Genomic DNA, 21,590 nt, shown 5'->3' with positions numbered 1-21,590 from the left:
GCGCAACGCATTCAGCCATCCTGCCCAACACATTTAGTCAGTAAAATTCATAATTGACGACACATCGTTTGATGCGATGGTGCAATCCTTGATGGTGTGTTATTGTCAAATATTGTTTGTTTTTTAATCTCCATCGCGGACCGGACGTCATACCGAGGCAGTATCACTGCGCATGCGCACTATGGATCCGATGCGAATAGTCCTCTTCTCTTCTTGACTGACAATGAATGTGATAGTTTAATACAATCAGCAAATAACAAAATGTGTATTACAGGTAATATTTTATTTCACAACACTTTGCCTTGTTCCTTTCGTCTCTGCTGTTCACTTCAAACACGCTCCATACGAACGCAATGCTCTCGTATCAGACGCTTGCTCGATCACCTGCTCGTTTGCTGTCACAATGTACCCTACACAAATCCGAAACATTTGTTGCGGCTCCGAGTCACGACGAGGGGCAAGTTTTGGTTTCCAAGGGTGTTTTTATTCCTCTTCAACGTCTCTCCCATACAGAGCCGCCTTTTTCACATGTCCGCACGCCTTTTTCACATGTCCGCACTGATCGCGGTGGTGCCTTTACGGGCGGTCGGAAAAATCAACGCCAACAAAAAAAATACATCCGGCCTAGTTAAGACCATACCAAAGACTATAAAAATGGGACCCATTGCCTCCCTACGTGTGTGACGATCATTGGGACTTAAAAAAAAAAAAAAAAAAAAATTGGGTGCGTATTATACATGGGTACAGGCTTTTTTCCAGCATCAACATGCCATTTTTAGGGTGCGTATTATACATGGGGGCGCATTATACACGGAAAAAAACGGTAATCTAGCTAGGTTATTTATTACAGGTTACATTCCAACATAATCATACGATCAAGATAATCTGGAAAACCCTGACAGCCTGGGTGTCCTGGCTGAAGATCCTAAGGAAAAGACCTTAAAACTCATTGTATGCTATTGCATGATCGTATAGCGTTGTGGCCGCAGCATCCCCGGAACGAATCTGGGTCATGGCGTAATTAGATTACCTTGCTGAATGTGTCCGTTGTTCACTGTTGCCAAACAGCCTTCTGTTAAACACAAGCTTCCAGACATTACGTCCACCTATACTTTAATATCAACTTTATTTGATAAAGTTTTTCCTAATTCATCTTGGTGAAACTCCCTCAGGCATTCCTATTTTTTTTAGGCCTGGCTGCCACGAGGCAGCGGTAGACATACAATTATGACCCTGAAAGGATCATCAGCTAATTTGATACGGGGCTCGTTGGTCGAGGGGAATGATTCTCGCTTAGGGTGCGAGAGGTCTTGGGTTTAACTATCGAATGAGGCCTACTTTGAAACACAGCTGGCTCCTGTTCTCTGCCAATGTCACATGCGCATCATTTACAGGCTGCATTTGTGTGACACGTGATATGAATTTCGACACAGCTAAGAACTACCAAATGGAATGTATCAGAGTCAGCATGGTTCCATCTAAAGTGAGTGAAAGAAGCCAGTTTTCACCCAGTCTCAAATCAGGTACCACAACATAATTGCAGCGCAAAATCGTTTTAATGTGTCATGGACTTTGCATAGGAACCAGCAATGACAAGAAATAGTAGAAGAAGCTGTTTCCACCCAGTCTCGAACTGGGGATCTTTCACGTGTTAGGCCAAGGGTCGGCAACCCAAAATGTTCAAAAAGCCATGTTGTCCCCGCCCAACACAAAAAAATATATACCTGTCTAGAGCGGTAAAAATCTAAAAACCTTTTATAAGGCAATATAGACTGTCAATACATGACCTGTATGCCTACTATTAAAATACTTAAGTAGGCTACAAATACAAAGCAACAAAGCGACGCAAAACGTTGCCCCTGGATAGCCGGCAGACTTTGTTGTGCCGCAGGAGATCGGCATATTCGCTCTCAACTTCATCTCGCAATTCACGGAACTGATGGTGGTTTAATGCTTTTGCGATTATTTTCTTCACAATTTGGATGACAAGGTTCATTACCTCCATACACTCTGGTGGGAATGTTTACGCACACAACGCCTCTTGGTGCACTATGCAATGGAATGCAAGCAAATTTTGATCCAATGCTTTCTGTCGTACAGTCACAAACTTTTGCGACCCTCTCAAACTCGGTGTGCCGTCTGTAGCGTCTGAAATCAAGTGGCCAGTGTGTATCGCTGTCATTTAAACACTGCAGCACAGCCTCGCAGATGTCCTCCCCCCGTTTTTGGCCTTTTAGTTGTATAAATGTCTTCTTGCGGCCCATTAGAGTTAGAGTACCCTAACCCTGCATAGCAGAGCTGTCTGTTCGATATCGGTCATGTCACACGACGCATCACAGGCAATTGAGAAAGGTGGAGCTGAATTGATGTCCTTGATACATGAGTATCATGAACTCATGCCCTTCTTAACATCTAAGGCCCCATCCCTGAAGATGAGGGGCCAAGTGTACTCAGCCTGCGTCAGAAGTGGTATGACGTACGGAAGTGAGGCATGGGCCCTGAAAACAGAACACAAAGACAAACTAAACAGATCAGAAATGAGGATGATCAGATGGATGTGTGGTGTGTCAATGAGGGAGGAAAAGACCGGTGCAGAGCTGAGAAAGAAGATGGGAGTGGATGAGGTGAGGAGAGGCAGACTGCGATGGTACGGACATGTAGTGAGGAAGGACGAGAACGACTGGGTGAAGAAAGTTACGTCGTATAACGTAGAGGGAACAAGACACAGTGGCCGACCTAAAAAAACCTGGCAGACGACCGTGGCAGCCGACATGAAGGCACTCGGCATCAACCACGAGATGGCCATGGACCGTTCCCGGTGGAAGAAAGCCATATCGAGAATCCAGTCCAACCCAGCGGCGACTGGAAAGCGGACTTTAAACCGATGATGATGACGATGATGATGATTTGCTGATTGGTACCGTTTTTTTCCGTGTATAGTACGCAAAATTTAACGAATTTATTGTCCTAAAATCTGGGTTGCGCATTATACATGGGTACAATTTTTTTTTAATTTATTTATTTTTTTTATTTTTATTTTTTTAAAGAAAGTCATGGTACAACAAAACCAACAACAGGACTGACCGACAAAGTCGTGGAACAAAAAGACAGGGTGACATTACCAAAGACAGGAACAGAAACCACATCATGACAGTAACACATGCAATGATCCGACGGTGAGCGAGGGGCAGACAGGACTTAAATACAAAACACGTTACATCGATTGAGGTGACACAGGAAGAGAGGGGCGACGCGAACAGAAACTATGGCAACCTAGACACATAGCAAAACTGGGGACGAGACATGACAAATCTCCCTCGAAATCAAACTTGAAATCATCCTTGATGGTGTGTTATTGTCAAATATTGTTTGTTTTTTAATCTCCATCGCGGACCGGACGTCATACGGAGGCCGCCATTACAGATGCGCAGAACGGATGCGCAAGACACGTCAGCTATATTAAGAGCGAGAGTTGTTTTCTTCCTATTAGTTTCAATTCACAGTTTCAATCAGCAAATAACAAAATGCGTATTACAGGTCGGTCATATTTTATTTCACAACACTTTGCCTTGTTCCTTTGGTCTCTGCTGTTCATCCTAAAACACAAAGGCGCTCTTTAAGCAATGCGACAGTGAGCGCCCGGCGCGCTGCGGTTGCGCGACCGCACCAAATTAAGCTCCCTGCGCAGTGCGCACTGAGGTCCACTTAAATTTTAGAAAGTACATCAGGACTTTAAAAATATCTTCTAAATTTCAGCGACGGCTCTGTCACAATAATGCGACCAGCGCAGTGCAGTTGGGCGGTCGGCGGCGCGCTACGGTTGAGCGTTCTCTCTTGCTCTCTCGCTCTCGCACACACGCGCACACACGCAAACCGGATATCATACGGAGGCCGCCATTACAGATGCGCAGAACGGATGCGCAAGACACGTCAGCTATATAAAGAGCGAGAGTTCAGTTCTCTACCTAAATCCGTATTACAGGTAATATTTTTTTTCACAACACTTTGCCTTGTTCCTTTCTTCTCTGCTGTTCACTTCAAACACGCTCCATGTGACCGCAATGCTCTCGTATCAGACGCTTGCTCGATCACCTGCTTGTTTGCTGTCTGTCACAATGTACCCTACACAAATCCGAAACATTTGTTGCGGCTCCGAGTCACGACGAGGGGCAAGTTTTGGTTTCCAAGGGTGTTTTTATTCCTCTTCAACGTCTCTCCCATACAGAGCCGCCTTTTTCACGTCCGCACGCCTTTTTCACATGCGCGCACGGCGCGCGGTGGTGCGTTTACGGGCACTCGGAGAAATCAACGCCAACAAAAAGAATTACATCCAGCCTAGTTAAGACCATACCAAAGACTATAAAAATGGGACCCATTGCCTCCCTGCGTGTGTGACGATCATTGGGACTTAAAAAAAAAAAACAATTTTTTTTTTAAATTCATAAAAATTGGGTGCGTATTATACATGGGTACAGGCTTTTTTCCAGCATCAGCATGCCATTTTTAGGGTGCGTATTATACATGGGGGCGCATTATACACGGAAAAAAACGGTAATATTGTTTGCCATTCGAATTACTATTTCGTTCACTGATTTTGCTGAGAGAGGCAGGTCTTTAATTTTTGGAATGATCTCGGTTTTGTTTTTGAAGTCCGAAAATAGGCACTGATATTTTAACGAATGAGTCCTTCATCGGTCATCGGTGAATGGTTTTCCGCGCTTTATTATCTCCCGGGCTGCAACAAAACTTGCAGCAATCGTGGAGTTTGGAGATGCAATCTATTTCTTGAAACTGTTTTTACGTTCCTCAAATTGCACCTTTCCTCTCAGTTCCAACTGGGTGATCGGCAGCAAATTTAGCATGCTTTAGCTAAAAATGTCACTCCAAATTGATCTTTTTGTTACATTTGACAACTTCTCATTGCAAATCCAACATTCAGGCAATCCTTCAGCATTGGTAATGAAAGCAAATAGTTCAGTCCATTCTTTCTTAAACCCTCTGTTCTTATCAGCAATCTTTCTCTTTTTGCCTTTAGAATCCATGGCCCATCACTCAAACAAGTTGTTTGTTTACAACTCGCCTGTGCTGTGTCGCTTGCTATGACGCAATTTTGCGCCATTCTAAAATTCAGTATTTTTAATATATTCACAACTACATACATTTTCTACAGACGAGCACGAGGCTGCGAGGACAAGGCGAGGGACACGTCAGCACCGGCCGGATAAGCAGGAAGCCGTCGTAGAGTTACGCCGGTCTCAACCGATTACTCGGTAATCCAGAAGAGCATTAGCTTTAAAACCATGCAAGATCTAAAGTAAGTTCCACCAGTTGACATTGTAACTTGGAGAACATGTGATTACTTTATCAAATACTATATGGCTCCTGTTTGCCGAGGTGTCCCTGGCACACTTTGCAAAGCAGACAACACTGACAAATCGATTTAGAAAATGTTGTTTCCACCCAGTCTCAAACAGGGGGTGTTTCGCGTCTTAGAAGAACATGATGACCACTACGCTATGGAAACTGCTGTGACGTCCAAAGCATTTTGAAAAGCCTGGCAAAAGTTCAACAAAAGTGAGTGAGGAAGAAAGCAGGCACTTATGAACTTTTTGATTTGCTTTTCAAAACTGTGCCAGCAAAAGCAATTTTTCCACACAAAGAAATAAACTCTGTGTCGGGGAATTGAAGCCCGATTTGCCGAGCCCAGGCTGAGTCGTTTCGCTAAAGGGTACCTGATTTGAGACTGGGTGAAAACCAGGTTTCGCACTTTTCTTTAACTTTTGCCAGGCTCTTCAAAAGGCTATGTGTCAGCGCAGTTTCTATGGTGTAGTGGTTATCACATTCCCTCACACGCTGAAGGTCCCTGGTTGGAAACAAGTCTTATGATCCTTTTGATTTTAGACTCCGCGTCGGGGAATTGAGCCTCAGTTTGCCGAGCCGAGGCCGTGAATAGTATAGCTAAAACGGCCTGTTGCGTTTTGTTCAAGATGTCCATCTTTAAGCAAGGAAAACAAAAATGTGGAGTAACAGTTTTTGTAACAAATATTAGGTTGTTTAATGGCAGTCAGTGCACAAGGCACTTCAGCAGATGAAACAACAACGTCAAACTTCAAATCAGAAGGCTTTATACTGACCAAAAGCAGGAACTAGGAAGGGAACGGAAGGGAAGGATAAGGTCTGTTCTGTTATCACCTGAATGTCCTGTTATTTACTGACTGTTTTGTGACTATGTGTCATGGAACTTAACTGAGCTCTGTGTGCCGTGTCTGTGCTCACTGCCTATGTGTAAGTGAAAGTCACAAAGCTCTGTGTGCTGTGTCTGTGCTCTGATTGAGCAACTATGTTTGGGTAAATTATTTAAACATTGATTGATATGTTTGTATAAACTAATAAGAGTATCTGCATATTGCTTTTGCTCCCTCTTCAGGCCCTAAACTGATCGGCATTCAATTCCATCCATTCCGTCCATTATCTGTACTGCGGGGGGTCGCAGGCGTGCTGGAGCCTATCCCAGCAGTCATCGGACAGTAGGTGGGGGACACGTTATAACTGGTTGCCAGACAATCGCAGGGCACACAGAGACAACAATCATTCACACTGGCACTCACACCTATGGGCAGTTTGGATTACTAAATCGGCTGACCAAGCATGTTTTTGTGATGTGGGAGGAAAACCCGGAGAACCTACAAACTCCACACAGGGAGCACCAGATCACAAGTCAAAAGTGCTTATATGATACAAATGGATTTGATTTCATGTCGAATCGTATGCTTTGCATGTTTGAGTGGGGATTTGGGGAGGTTTCACCAAACATGTGAATGAATGATGGAGTAACCGTAAAGATCTCAAATAGTGATGGTTCGGGTGCGCTTGGTGCCCAGTAGCCCTCACCTTTGGTCCAGTAAGTAAGGTGCACCACTGTAGCAGATGTTTCCATAGTGTAGTGATTATCACGTTTGCCTAACACGCGAAAAGTCCCCAGTTCGAGACTGGGTAGAAACAGCTTCGTTACATTCCGATTGGTAGTGAATATGACATGGACCTGAGGACTGCATTTCAGTGATTATTCTGATATCATAGCCGGTTTGGACGTGTCCTTTCAGGGTCATAATTGTGTGTCTACCGCTGCCAGGCCTAAAAAAAATGGGAACGCCTAAGGGAGTTTCGCCAAGATGAATTAGGAAGAACTTTATGAAATAAAGTTGATGTTGAAACGTAGTTGGACGTAATGTCTGGAATAGGGGTGTAAATCGCGGGTTTTGTCGCGATACGATATAATATCGATATAAAGAACTACGATACGATATTTGCCGATTCTTAAAGCCTGCTGCGATTCATTCACGATATATCGCGATATAGTGCTCTACGATCGATATATATATTTTTTTAATAAAAAATATAGAACAATATCCTGATTTATAACAATTCATACGCCAAATCAACAAGGTACTGCAAACTCTTTATTTAGGAAATTACAAGAGTATTGTAGTATTCAAAGTGCTTACTTTAACACTGAACTTTGATGTCGTGTTTTTTCTTTAAATGTGCGGCGAGATTTGTGCTCCCTGAATATTTGATCACCGCATGGCAGGATTTACAAACTGCACGTGTCTTGTCCGTTGAGCCATCTTTTCTTTGGAATCCAAAGTGCTTCCAAACGAATGACTTGAAGCCTAAAGGAGAGCAAATTTCCCCGTCTTTTTGGACACTAGCCATAGCACCAGCCCAGGAGCCGCGTACTAGTTGTCACCTCCCCTTTCACCTGCGTGCTCTGCTCACAACACAACAACGCCGCGCACTGCTCCCTGCTCCCGGAAAGAGGAAGCAAGCAACAATGAACTGTATTTCAAAATAAAGTCGCGTCTAATGTCCGAGGTCAAACACGGCGATATAAATCGATGTTTACCTTTAGCATCGATGCCAATAAATCGTAGAGCATTATATCGATTAATCGATGTGTATCGATGTATCGTTACACCCCTAGTCTGGAAGCTTGTGTTCAACAGAAGGCTGTTTGGTAACAAAGTCAAAGTCAAATTTATTTATATAGCACATTTCATACACAGAGGCAATTCAAAGTGCTTTACAAAACAAATTATTGAAAGCAGGTGAAGCAAAGCATAGCATTTACCGTATTTTCCGCCCTATAAGGCGCACCTAAAAACCAAGATTTTTATCAAAAGTCGACAGTGCGCCTTATAGTCCGGTGCGCCTTATATATGGATCAAGTGATGAATTTGTTGATCCATACTGCTTGTACACAGTGCTCTGCCAAAATGTTTTAGAACGTTTTAGTACGACTAGTAAATTACAAGGTCGCATCGCTTCCCAACATTACGGTAACTGTAGTCAGGGGGCGTCACCGAATACCTGTTGTACCCGCGAGGCTATTTCATTTCAAAATAGGCTGCTGCGTTAATGTTTCGAGTAAATCTACGGATCGATATGGAAGGGAAACATAGGTAAGTAGTACCAATGCGTTAGATCGAACTTTAGTCAGTTCTGATCATTTTATAAGAGATCGTTTGAGAAACGCGATGTTAGGGTTTGCAGAATATCTTCATCGTATGATTATGTTGGAATGTAACCTGTAATAATTTAACTAGCTTGTCTTGTCTTAACAAAAGTAGTAGACCAAAGTGCTAAGATCTTTTCAACTTATTGACTAGCTGCAGAGGAAGCAATCAAAGTTGCTTTGTTTACAGAACGTCGTAAAAGGTCCTCTGCTATGCTTTGATCAGCAAGGGCCCGTCTTCACCCTATCCTGTGTGTTCCCACACCCCCACTTTCAACCCCACTCTGTTTCTCTCAATAAATAAGCACCTGACGAGGCCTGAGTCAGACTTCATTCGACCATCGCTGTAAGCACAGCGACGAGTGAACTCTCCGCCTGCAGGTGTCTAAAATGACTTGCTTGACTCCTGTGTGGTTCTTGCAAAATAAGTTAGAGTGAGCACCACCCTAACAATATGATAAAACAGGAGGGACATGTCAGGAAACCCGGGACCCTCATACCCGCCATCTGGCTGACGGAGGAGGACGTGCTGTATTGTCGACAAGCCAGCGTCTTTTAGGGGGACCTGGAAAAGAAAGTCCTGGGAAGAGAATTTCTTCGCTGGGCCAGCATCTTAGGTCTGCCTTCATCTGCCAGAGGTGGATTGACAGGTTCCGGCAATGCAACGGACCAGGGGTCAGGTAAGTTAAAAATTGTGTGGTTAAACGCGTAAAAGGTGCACGGGAGATAGCTTGGGTTCAAGTCCCAGGGGAAGAAACAGGCTAAGAAAAGCAGAGCTTCTTTTTTGTTCATCGAAGGAGTGCGTAGATTCTTCTTTGTCTGTTTTTCCAAGCTGAGGGATCTGGCTTGGGTTAGAGTCCCAGTGGAAGGAACGTGCTAAGAAACACGGAGCTTCTTTTTTGTTAGTCAAAGAAGAGTGTAGATTTTTCTTTGTACGTTTTTCCGGCCAAAGAACAGCTTGGGTTCAAGTCCCAGTGGAAGGAACGGGCTAAGAAAAAACAGAGCTTCTTTTTCTTAATTGAAGAAGGGCGTAGATTATTTTTTTTGTCCGTTCTTCCAAGCTGTGTTGGAGGGTTTTACACCCATCCTGGATAGGCTTAGAAATAAAAAGCGTTGGTGTTTGTGTGGTTGAGAGTGCGACTGGAAGGAAAAATTGACTGCAGAGAGAATTTGGTGAAAGGTCAATTTAAACCTGCATTGAGGATCCTCAAAGAAAAGAAAGACAGAATGTAAAAAATTGTATAAATTGTATAAACCTAAAATACCAAATTAAGATGGGAAATAGGAACGGTAGATCTCTAGCTCTTGAAGAGGATGAGAAGTTCATGGCGAGTAAATTTGTTAATTATATGCAATACATGCCGAAGTGGAAGAAAAAGTATGGAGTAGAAGGGAAGTTGAAAGTTGAAGTGTGGAAGATAGTGGTTGATGTTTTGGAGGAGAGTGTAGATAGGATGACAAAGGGACAGAAAAAGAAAAGGAAAGAGAGAGAGTTGAACTGTGCTAGAATGTGGTTCAAAGCTTCACAAGAGAGAAGAGAACAAATTCAAGAGACAAAAAATGGAAAGATAAAAAGTGATGAGACCACCATTCAATTAAGATTTGGAAAAGAATTCTGGGTGCACAGTGGCATCCCATTCAATGATGCAGCTGAGAGTGCATATCTGCAACATCTTAGAAATGCGCTCCTCACTGTTTCACTCCCCGACTTAGGCAACTGGGTGAGAAAACACTTGGTGGAAGCAGACGCTGCTTGTGTTGCGCCGATTGAGAAAAGCAAATGTTCTGATGTATTTTATCTAGATGATGGTAATGATCTAGATGAAGATACAACGGTCTTCTTCCGAGGTTCCCAAACGGGCAGAGGAAGAGTTAGAGACCAACAAGGCCGCCATTCAATTCAAACTCCAGCTCAAATTTGGACTGTTGGAACTGTGGGAAACGGGGACACTTGGCAAGAGAGTGTCGTCGTGTAAAACAATACCAATCAAAGGGTGGAGGAAGAGGCAGAGGAAAAGCCACATTTTCAACATGTCAAGCTTCCCCACCCCGTTTTTGACCGCTCATGCTAATGCAGAGACATTGTATGCTACATTTAATGGAAATTATTGATTGGTTGTGTTGTAAAAATATACAAACTTCTATATGCGAGCTAAATCTGAGAGGTTGAGTTCTTTAAATTTGAAAACAAAGGAAAGATTCTGATTAATTTGCCAGCAGTTTTTTTGTGTTGAGTTTTTTTTTGGATTGGTGGATTGTTCTATCGGGAACCTTGAGTTGGAAATGGTATATGAATGTTGTGTGGAGAGCATGGATGAATTGGGACCAATGTGATAGAAAGACTCCTTTTTGGAGGCTGTGTGTGAGATGCAAATGAGCATTGATGACTGAATGCCCGACTGAAGGGAAAATACAGGTTGAATGGTTGAAGTTGTCGGAGACTGCTATGGACAAGTAGTTGAGCGACTTTGAAGGAAGAATGATTTTGAGTAAGTTAGATGCTAGAAAGGAAAGAAAAAAAACAAATTCAAACAAAAGAAAAATAAAGGTTGCTTTTGACAAGAGTGGCAAAGAACAGACGAAGAACAGTCCTTGACCGGCATTTGCGTTTGGCGGTCGTTGATGTGGTTCCAAGACCTGCGTCTTGTCACAAGACTCTTGTGGTTTGTCATTTGTAACGTTTGGCTGTTGTGATCCTCCCAAACAGACATAAGTGATTTGTGCTTTTGTTGTTTGTTGTAATTGGTTAGTGGGAGGACTGCTGGAGCTTGCTCCTTCGGTGTCTCACCTGTGCCTTCCTGCCTTCCATTGTCTCCACTTAGACTGGACTGTGGAGGGGGGAGTGTGGTATTGTGGTGTGAAAAGGGTGTAGGAGCCGGCTCCTGTGGTGATTGATATTGTAATTTGATTGTGGGGGAGACTGATGTAGGTATGGGGCTCTGGACTCTGCGGGTAGCTGTTTGCTGGGTTGGCGCGGGTGGGGGACGACGGCATTGATTGTCGCGGGTTTTGTCACGATACGATATTATATCGATACTAAGAATCACAATACGATTATTGCCGATATCTTAAAGCCTGCTGCGATTCATTCACGATATATCGCGATATAGTGCTCCACGATCGATATTTTTATTTTTTTTGAATAAAAAATATAGAACAATATCCTGATTTATAACAATTCATACGCAAAATCAACAAGGTACTGCAAAACTCTTTATTTAGGAAATTACATTTAGTAGTATACAAAGTAGATAAAGTGATATGATAAAGTTATGATAAAGTGCATTACTGAACAAAACAAAAACAAGTTCTTTCTTTATAATGAAAGTAGTAAACATTACAACTTGACCATTCAAATGCAAAAAAAAAAAACAATACCAGAGAACTATACATAAATAAAATATGTATGTTGTCATTTAACTCTTCTATGAAACAAAAATAACTTAATTTTATTTATAACTCTTCATATAGAATTTTAACATTACACGGTGTCTACTCTTTGAACTGTTCAATATGGCCAATAATACAACATGTAGTAAAAAATCAAAGGTACTTTGTCACATGTTTGCTTAGTGCATTGAAATTTATGATAAAGTGCATTACTGAACAAAACAAAAACAAGTTCTTTATAATGAAAGTAGTAAACATTACACCTTGAGCACCCAAATGCAAAAAAAAAATTTGCAATACCAGAGAACTATACATAAATAAAATATGTATGTTGTCATTTAACTCTTCTATGAAACAAAAATAACTTAATTTATAACTCTTTATATAGAATTTTAACATTACACGGTGTTTACTCTTTGAACTGTTCAATATGGCCAATAATACATGTAGTAAAAAATCAAAAGTAGTTTGTCACATGTTTGCTTAGTGCATTGAAATTTATTATTATTTATTATTATTAATATTAGTGCGTTCTTTGTTAGGTTCTTCTTCAAGAAAATCAAGTGATCGACATGCTCAGGTGTCAAAACACTACGTTCTGAGCGGACAATGTCACCTGCAGTGCTGAATACACGCTCGGAGGGCACGCTTGTTGCAGGAATACAGAGATAGGTTTTGGCTAGATTTGCAAGGAGGGGAAACTCCATTTCATGACTTCCCCACCATTCTAACAGATTACCTTTGAGTGTTAATAATTCAGTCTCTTTGTATCTATATACTTCCATCTCTGCCAGCTGCTTGGATGTTTTCACGAAGTTGCTGCTCGCAGTGTATGTGTCCCCAAACAGATCCTCCATTGCTTTGTTTTTTTTTGAGACAGGAACATATTCTAAAATGACACAAAAACACAAACATCGCTTTAGGGCTCAGGTTTATAATAATTATGCAGAAAACAAACACCTAATTTCTTATAATAATTAGGTGTTATTTAATTATGCAGAAAATACACACCTGAAGCATGGAGCTCATCATCACATGCCTCTTCAGATGGGTGTGTTGTGTGAGTTTCCTCCATTGCAGTGCCATCATGAGCCTGTGTGTCTTCCTATGAACCGAAAAAAGATGTGCATTGTTAATAATTATCTGGTAATACGTTTATCATGTGCTAGTATTTAATCTTACTTACTTTTTGGTCCCACAAGTGTGCAGCCTCATTTATGATATTCTTGAACATGGCATCCCTCCTCTTTGCACACAAAGGGCAGGGTCTTGAATCTTGCATCAAGGGCAGCTGCAGTGTTTAATACTTCTTGGACATCTGTGTAACGATGCTTGAGCTCTTTGGCCATTGTTTGTTTCATTTCTTTGATCAGTGGCATGTCATCCTCACAGACACTGAAATGTTCAATCAATTTACTTTTCAGTAGAGCAATGACTGAGATAGTTGGTTGTGCCTCCTCACACATTATTGTAGTTGCAGTTTTCACAGGCCTCAGTAACTGTATAATTTCTTCAGCTGTGGATATGTCATCTTCATTTAGTGTTTGTAAATCATTCTTCATGGACTTTCTGATTTTTTGGTCAAGCTGTGCAGCACACACAGCAGCCTGTTGCTCCAAAAAAACGCTCCACCACATCAAACGAGCTGTTCCAACGTGTGATGACATCTTGGATGAGTTTGTGTGGCGGGAGATCAAGTAGTTTTTGCTTCTCTTTTAACACAACATTGGCCAGCGTGCTGCGGTGAAAAAAACTCACAAAACGGCGTACTCTACCTAAAAGACAGGCAGCATCATTGCATTTGAGTCCTTTTTGAGTTGCCAAGTTGATAGTATGTCCAAAACATTTTATGTGCGGTGACAGACGCGCCTCTATTCCTGCTACGGTCATGTTCCTGGCATTGTCAGTTACAAGAGCTGGGTTTTTATCTGCAATGTGCCATTCTTCACATGCTTCGTTTAGGACAGAGGCTAGGTTCGGTCCTGTGTGAGAGTCACTTAAAACGCGAGTCTGAAGCACGTAGTTTTTTATCGTCCATGCTGTATCAATGTAGTGGCAAGTGACCTAATGTAGGCTTCAGTTGAGCGAGAAGTCCATCCATCTGCAGTGATAGCAACCCGTCCTGCTTCCTTTAGTTCGTGTAATACCTCCGCTTTAACACAGGTATATAGACGTGGTACACGTGTTTCACTAAAGTACTGTCTCGATGGTATTGTATATCTGGGCTCTAGCGTATTCATCAACTCGGAAAATCCCTCACCCTCCACGCTACTAAACTGTCTCAAGTCTTTACAAATATGATATGAAATTGCAGCAGTGATGGATTTAGCTCGTTTAGAGTTTTTACTTAGCATTTGGGGGAAAAATGTGTTCACGGAGGGCGTCGTGTCTGTGTTGTTTTCGCGGTCGCTGCTTGAGGGAGAGATGTCGTGTTTTTTTTTTAGATGTGCGGCGAGATTTGTGGTGTTCCCAGAGTATTTTATCACCGCATGGCAGAATTTGCAAACAGCACGCCTCTTGTCCGTTGATCCATCTTTTTTCTGGAATCCGAAGTGCCTCCAAACGAACGATTTTAAGCCTAAGGGGGAGCAAATGTCCTCGTCACTAGCCATAGTAGCACCAGGCCAGGAGCCGCTTACTAGCTATCGCCTCCCCTTTCACGTGCCTGCTCTGCTCACAACACAACTTGCCGCGCCCTGCTTCCGGAAAGAGGAAGCAAGCAACAATGAGCTGGATTTCAAAATAAAGTCGCGTCTAATGTCCGAGGTCAAACACGGCGATATAAATTTATGTTTACGTTTAGCATCGATACCAATATATCGTAGAGCATTATATCGATTAATCGATGTGTATCGATGTATCGTTACACCCCTACTGTCGAACAATGTTGAAACGTGTTGAATTACTTGAAAAATGTACAAAATTTGGAGAATTTGTGGTGAATGTCAAAATTGAAAGTTTGGAATATTTGGTAAGTGGGAAGTTGTGGAATAGGTAGGCAAAAGATGAACAGTTGAAAGTTGGAATGGGTTGAATCGGTTGAAAAATGTAGAAATTAGAATAGAAAAATGAAATTGTGGAGAATTTGGTTGAATTTCAAATTTGGAATTTTTGGTAAGTGGGAAGTTGTGGAATAGGTAGGCAAAAGATGTACAGTTGAAAGTTGGAACGGGTTGAATCAGTTAAAAAATGTAGAAGTTAGAGCGAATGTTGAATCCCCATAGAGAATGAATGGGAAAATAAAATAAAGCAATTGCGCCAAAATCTTTCTAAATTTGGAACGAATAAAAAAAAAATGGCCTCAGGAGGTTCACTTTTGGGGTAAAAATGTTGAAACGGGTTAAATCAGACAAAAAACGATATAGTTAGCGCAAATGTAGCTATTTAGGGCACTTAGTGTTGAAATAAGGTCACTTCCGGTGTGATTCGGGTCATTTTCGGTCTAATTTGGGTCACTTCCGGTTTATTTGGGTCACTTCCGGTTTAATTTAGGTCACTTTTGGTTTAGCTGGGGTCACTTCCGGTTTATTTGGGATCACTTCCGGTACATTTGGGGTCACTTCCGGTTTGATTTGGGGTCACTTCGGGTTACCTGAGGTCACTTCCGGTCTATTTGGGGTCACTTTCGGTTTGATTTGGGGCACTTCCGGTTCATTCTGGGTTCATTGGTGGCACTTCAGGGTCATCCAAGATGGCCGCCACACTGGAATTGGGGGTCAAGAGTTGAATTGTGTAAGCATAGTGGAAGTGGGGGTGAATGGGAGTGAATGTGGGAAGCATAGTGGAAGTGGGGGTGAATGGGAGTGAATGTGGTAAGCATAAGGTGAATAAGGGGAATAAATGTGGAATGGGTTGAATCGGTCGAAAAATGTAGAAATTAGAGTAGAAAAACGAAATCTTAGAGAATTTTGGTTGAATTTCAAATTTGGGAATTTGGAATTTTTGGTAAGTGGGAAGTTGTGGAATAGGTAGGCAAAAGATGAACAGTTGAAAGTTGGAATGGGTTGAATCGGTTGAAAAATATAGAAATTAGAGTGGAATAACGGAATTTGACAGAATTTTGGTTGAATTTCAAATTTGAAAATTTGGAATTTTTGGTAAGTGGGAAGTTGTGGAATAGGTAGGCAAAAGATGAACAGTTGAAAGTTGGAATGGGTTGAACCGGTTGAAAAATGTAGAAGTTAGAGGTGAAAAACGAAATTTTGTGAAATGTCGAATGTGCCATTAAGAATGGATGGGGAAAAATTTGTCGGAATTTTGGGAATTTTGCGGAATCGGAAAATTTTCGGAATGTGAAAAATGGAAGCCACCCTTTCCTGAATATTTGGAATACGTGAAAAGTGGAATGGAGTGAATCGGATGAATTTTGTGAAAGAAGAAGCGGGACAGAAAAGTGAGGAGAATGAAATAGAAGAACTAGAATTTTGCAATTTCTGGAGAAATTGCGTGTGAAGGCGAAATGTATGAATAACTTTTTTGGGGAATGCTGCTGAAATGAGTTGAATTACTTGAGAAATAAAGAAAATGTGGAGAAATTGTGGTGAATTTCAAAATGGAAATTTTGGAATATTTGGTAAGTGGGAAGTTGTGGAATAAGTAGGGAAACGAACAGTTTGGGTTGGAATGGGTTGAATTAGTTGAAAAATGTAGAAATTAGAGTAGAAAAATGAAATTTTGGAGAATTTGGTTGAATTTCAAAATTGGAATTTTTGGTAAGTGGGAAGTTGCGGAATAGGTAGGCAAGTGATGAACAGTTGAAAGTTGGAATGGGTTGAATCGTCTGCAAAATGTAGAAATTAGAGTAGGAAAAGTAAATTGTAGAGAATTATGTTGAAGTTCAAATTTGAAAATTTGGAATTTTTGGTAAGTGGGAAGTTGTGGAATCGGTAGGCAAAAGATGAACAGTTGAAAGTTGGAATGTGTTGAATCGGTTGAAAAATGTAGAAATTTTTTGTGGAAAATAAGGATGCTGAGGACAAAAATACTGCTGCTTTGACGTTGGGGATGTCTGGATAATCTGCAGTAAAATCGGAAACACCAAAAATAAATCCTCTATCCACATTAAAAATAAAATAACAGTTTATTTAAAAGTTGACAGAATTACATTGCATGTCCAATGAAAAAATATGCACATCTCTTAAAACTAGTTACAAATGTAAGGCTGTGTGTGCAATTGTTACAGACAGAAATGATGAAGACAGCTCATCCGCTGTGCAACATTTATTTTCAGCGCCCTCTACTGGCGAAAATCCATATTGCACTTAGGCGCATGTGTTTCTTCCATAGAAAAAAAAACTTCCTATAAACCTAAAGTTCTGGGGAGGCAAGTGCCACATAATGTTGATCTTTTATTTATCAATGTATGCAAACGAATGGTTTTTGTGTATTATCTATCCATTTACCTGGTCGTTTATTACACCCAAAATCTAATATAGCTTTTTCTATACGATGGACATCCATTGTACATTCTCATATTAACCTTGAGAGGGTTTAAAAAAATATTTACGTACCATCTTTGTCGTTGCCTGATGGATCTGTCCATGCTTAGTTGTGCGTTTTTTCGTTCGTGTCCACCGTATTGCTTAAGGTGAGTCAGTTCCACATGGACTATGGAAAATGTGAGTCGGCAGACAGTGCATATTTTCCTCACACTTTTTGACAAATCTATTTTCTGCTTCACTGTCCACTCGGCAAGTTTGAAACTTGTGTGCTTCTTTTTAGTAATACTTACCCCCTTGCGGTCGCAGTAACTGCCTGGAACGCGTCCATGCTGCTGAGTTAACTTCTGCATGCTGCTGAGTTAACTTCTGCAATCTACTTTGTGGTGCCACCGCACATGAGATGATCGCATTCCGTATTGTTTTCTATGTTCTTTGGACAGCGGGCCAAAGAACACTACCGTAAATTCTATCTATCAATCTAGAATGGGAATACATGCGACATCTGAGCAACATTTTCAAAATAAACCATAGTATTCCAGAATACTAAAATAAAGACAGCAGAAGTTACAAATATCCCAAAATAAGACATGGGTAAAATACAATTACTATAGATTAAAATCATATACTATACATTAATACCATTAACTACACATTGAAACAATATATTTGCGACTGTATTTGCTATAAACAAAATAATAAACTGGGTCACCTAAATCGGCGGATGACGTTGCCTCTCTCTCTCTCTCTCTCTCTCTCTCTCTGTCTCTCACGTGTAACGTCAGTGTTCCAACTTGGTGTCGTTGAGCCATGCCAGCATCTCTGGTTGCAGGTCGAAGAGGCCGGCCTCTGAGGGTGGTCTCTATAGGGGGCAGCTTGGCGATCGGACAATAATGGGTGATAATTAGAATAAATACGGTAATTTAATAAAACGGGTGCCTTAAACCCACGGAAGACTTTGCTGGTAATGTTTTATACAGCCACTAAGTGTCAGTGTCGAGCGACTGAATCAAGATAGTATTTGCAATAGAAATATAATAAAACTAGGTCACTTAAATAGGCGGATGACTTTGCTGGTAATGATTTTCAACATCCACCAGTTGCTGAGCGACACAATAATAATTGATCATAATTAAAAAAAAACAGTTGGAAAAATATGGGGAGAAGAAAAATTAAAGTATCTATTGAATTGATACAACTAATACATTTAATATAATGATGCAATACACAATTTATACACGGACAACAAAATATAACTAAGTGGTGAAATATATTATCATAATTGAGATTAAATTAATTCAATTTAATAAAAATAAATAAAATAAACAATGACTATTTTGTGCATTAAATTTAAACTTTAATCATAGAACATTTTAAACAGAACAACAAACAAGTAACAAGAAATACAAACAATAGAACAAAATATAAAACAAAATTACCACAAAAACCTCTCTGGGGGAAAATTAGGGCCCTCGGGGAATCTTTCGTTCCACTCAACCAAAGGGACCCTTTTGGTGGCATTGTTGTCATTGACAAGCTCCACGTTGTCACCTTTTATTTTGAAGGCCACAACGTGAAACACTTCTTCCAGTTCCTGCGCAAAGAAATGTTTTGACAATTTATTATGGGTTTAAAACACCACGAGAAAACATGATGCATGGATGGCAGACAGGCAGACAGATAAAAAACGTAAAACCTAAAACAATTTGATTAATTTCATGACCATAATCACAACCACAATGATTTTATACAGTCAGGGAAGCAAGTGAAATTGCATGTCTTCCTGATAGAGCTGTATCTGAGACAAAATCTTACAAAATTGGTGATCCAGATTTAGAGAAAACTCTAAAGCATGATTCTGACTTCAGCCTTGATGATGATGAGCCACTGATAGCAGTTTATCTCAAGTAAATAACAGTATTGTTTAAATTTAAAATACCTTTGTTTATACACGGGAAAAACCTGCTTGCTTTAGGTACCTTTATCAGAGTATTTTCTGTGGAGTGGAGCTGCACGCCATCAGAACATGATGTCATCATGTGCGTCATGGATAGCCGCTGTCCAACTCTTACTTGAAAAAAGTTGGTCTCTCGCCACCTGAGCACCTTTATTTCCCTTTGATCCTATAATGAAAATGTCAAATTAATACTAGGTGTTGGAATGTAGATTTACGCTGCAATTACAAAGGCAACATGATGCCCTAAGGGACCTTACTCAGGTGAAATGAGAGTGTGATCTATATCTATATTTAGACACACACATGCGCACGCACGCACACATAGTGTGAGAGAGAAAGAACAGTCAGTTTACTTTTTTCAAATAAAAGATGCCCAATGGGACCGGCATCCCGCGTGTCAGCACCATCCTTATGGGGCGCATCTAAAAAAGAAAGAAAGATTAAACATCAATACTTCATGAAGGAGAGGGAACAAAAAGAGAGAGCGTGATCTTACAGCAGAGACAATGCCGTCTGTCGTAAACAGGACACCCTCCTCATGGCTGATGTCCTTTAATGCTCTGGTCATACTTAAAGGGTACAGCAGAGCTGTCCCCTTCGCCTCCAAATCAGGCGTCACCTCCATCCCCCCAGCCACGTAAATGGTGGTGTTGTGCCGGGAGAGGAGGACCCCTTCTTCTCTTCCCCGGCCGAAATTAATGAAGCGAAATGTACCTCCGACAGAGACGTCGGAGGCTAAATTTGCAAAGAGTACAAATTTGCACACACGGTGGCCATCACAGAGGGCGGCCACTGTGTTAGAGTGGGAAGCCCCAGCCTCCACCGTGCCATCCTCTTTCAGGACCCACCGAGAATGTTTCTCCTTGGTTTTCAAGGCCACCACTTTGGCCGTGAGCGCCGCTGGTAGTTGATGGACGGTCCAAAGCTTTTCCATTCTGAAAAAAATAAATGAAAACAATAACTGATCGGCAGAGACGTAATTACCACAGCACTTATATGTGGTTTAATTAGTCTACATGATGACAGAAACTGATTTCATAAAAGAGCAGCCCTACCCCTTTGGAAGGATTATGGTAAGTGTGTATACCCTTCCCCAAATGGCTATTGTTGAATTGTTTTTTGTTGGTTTTATCTATCTATCTATCTATCTATCTATCTATCTATCTATCTATCTATCTATCTATCTATCTATCTATCTATCTATCTATCTATCTATCTTATATCTGTTTATTTATTTATGTATTTATGTATTTATTTATTTATTTATTTCCAATGGACTACTTCCAGTTTTGTGTATTTTGGAAGATGTTAAGAGTTGACTCCTTTGATCTACAATTTCATCCCCTACATAATTTTGGAAGCTCATATGTTGGCACCTGTGCATTTGTTCCCACGGTAAGCAAAGACTGATTTTCTATTTGTTATAGTGAAATAAACATCTGCATACTACTGCCAGAAACGGTGGTGAGAGTTGACTCTGATCTAGCCGCGCAACTCGCATGATTGACAGCGCCACGTTTTTTTATTTCTGGCCTCGCACTAGTTCCCAGGCTTTTTTCCCACACGCGGTACGGATCAAAAGAGGTGTCCACGCAGCCTTGTTAAGGCGGCATCACAATGTTAGAACACGGATAGAACAATATTGCGCAATTTTTAATTGTACAATTAAGTTTATACAATATGACTCGGATTATTTGCTCATTTCGTTTTAGAGTCCGCACTACTGAATGATATTTATTCAAGACAAGATGTACATTCACTGTCTGTCTCAAAAACTAAACCATATGAAGAAATATATTTTTCGAGAGATGCTTACTAATGGATCCATTTTTTTGAGGACATAGGTATAATAGATATAATAATTTTTAAGGTCATAGGACTCATTTAATAGTTTTACACTTGCCGTCGTGCGCGAGGTTTATTTCGTTTCTTTTTCTTTCCTTGAATTCCAGCTAGCTCTTCTTCAACCAAATCGGTACAATTGTTATTAAACATTGTAAGAAACGGACCTGAAGACGTCTGACTCAAATTCGAATTTGAGTCAGACGCCTTCACGCGGAAAAGTGAGGATGTTACTTAATTTTCACCCAGTTTAAAGTAGTAAATACTAATTTACCCAGTAACACAATGGTCTACAGTACAACAATAGACTACAAAGTGTTTATAAATGTTTTGGGAAAATCGAATTTCGGATTGGGCTGACATTGTTAAAAAGCGACTTACCTTTTCGACGTGTGGGAAAGTCTGATGGGAACTTGTGTGCGCCCCAATATCTTTGCGGGTAGAGGGA

At 40.9% G+C, this 21,590-nt stretch overlaps 1 protein-coding gene across 1 annotated transcript; it reads right to left on the bottom strand.

The window, feature by feature from the left end:
* Positions 1-11,981: 11,981 nt before the first annotated feature.
* On the bottom strand, positions 11,982-14,585 carry LOC133147040 (E3 SUMO-protein ligase ZBED1-like). The gene is made up of 5 exons (XM_061271167.1): positions 13,970-14,585; positions 13,213-13,300; positions 13,092-13,151; positions 12,917-13,010; positions 11,982-12,794 (listed from the first exon to the last, which is right to left on the bottom strand). The coding sequence occupies exons 1-5, from the start codon at positions 14,515-14,517 to the stop codon at positions 12,331-12,333; spliced, it is 1,254 nt and encodes a 417-aa protein (XP_061127151.1). The 5' UTR covers positions 14,518-14,585; the 3' UTR covers positions 11,982-12,330.
* Positions 14,586-21,590: the final 7,005 nt, after the last annotated feature.

This window comes from Syngnathus typhle, unplaced genomic scaffold (genome assembly GCF_033458585.1).
Source record: "Syngnathus typhle isolate RoL2023-S1 ecotype Sweden unplaced genomic scaffold, RoL_Styp_1.0 HiC_scaffold_27, whole genome shotgun sequence".
Lineage (NCBI taxonomy): Eukaryota > Metazoa > Chordata > Actinopteri > Syngnathiformes > Syngnathidae > Syngnathus > Syngnathus typhle.
This window is presented reverse-complemented; position numbering and strand designations above follow the sequence as displayed.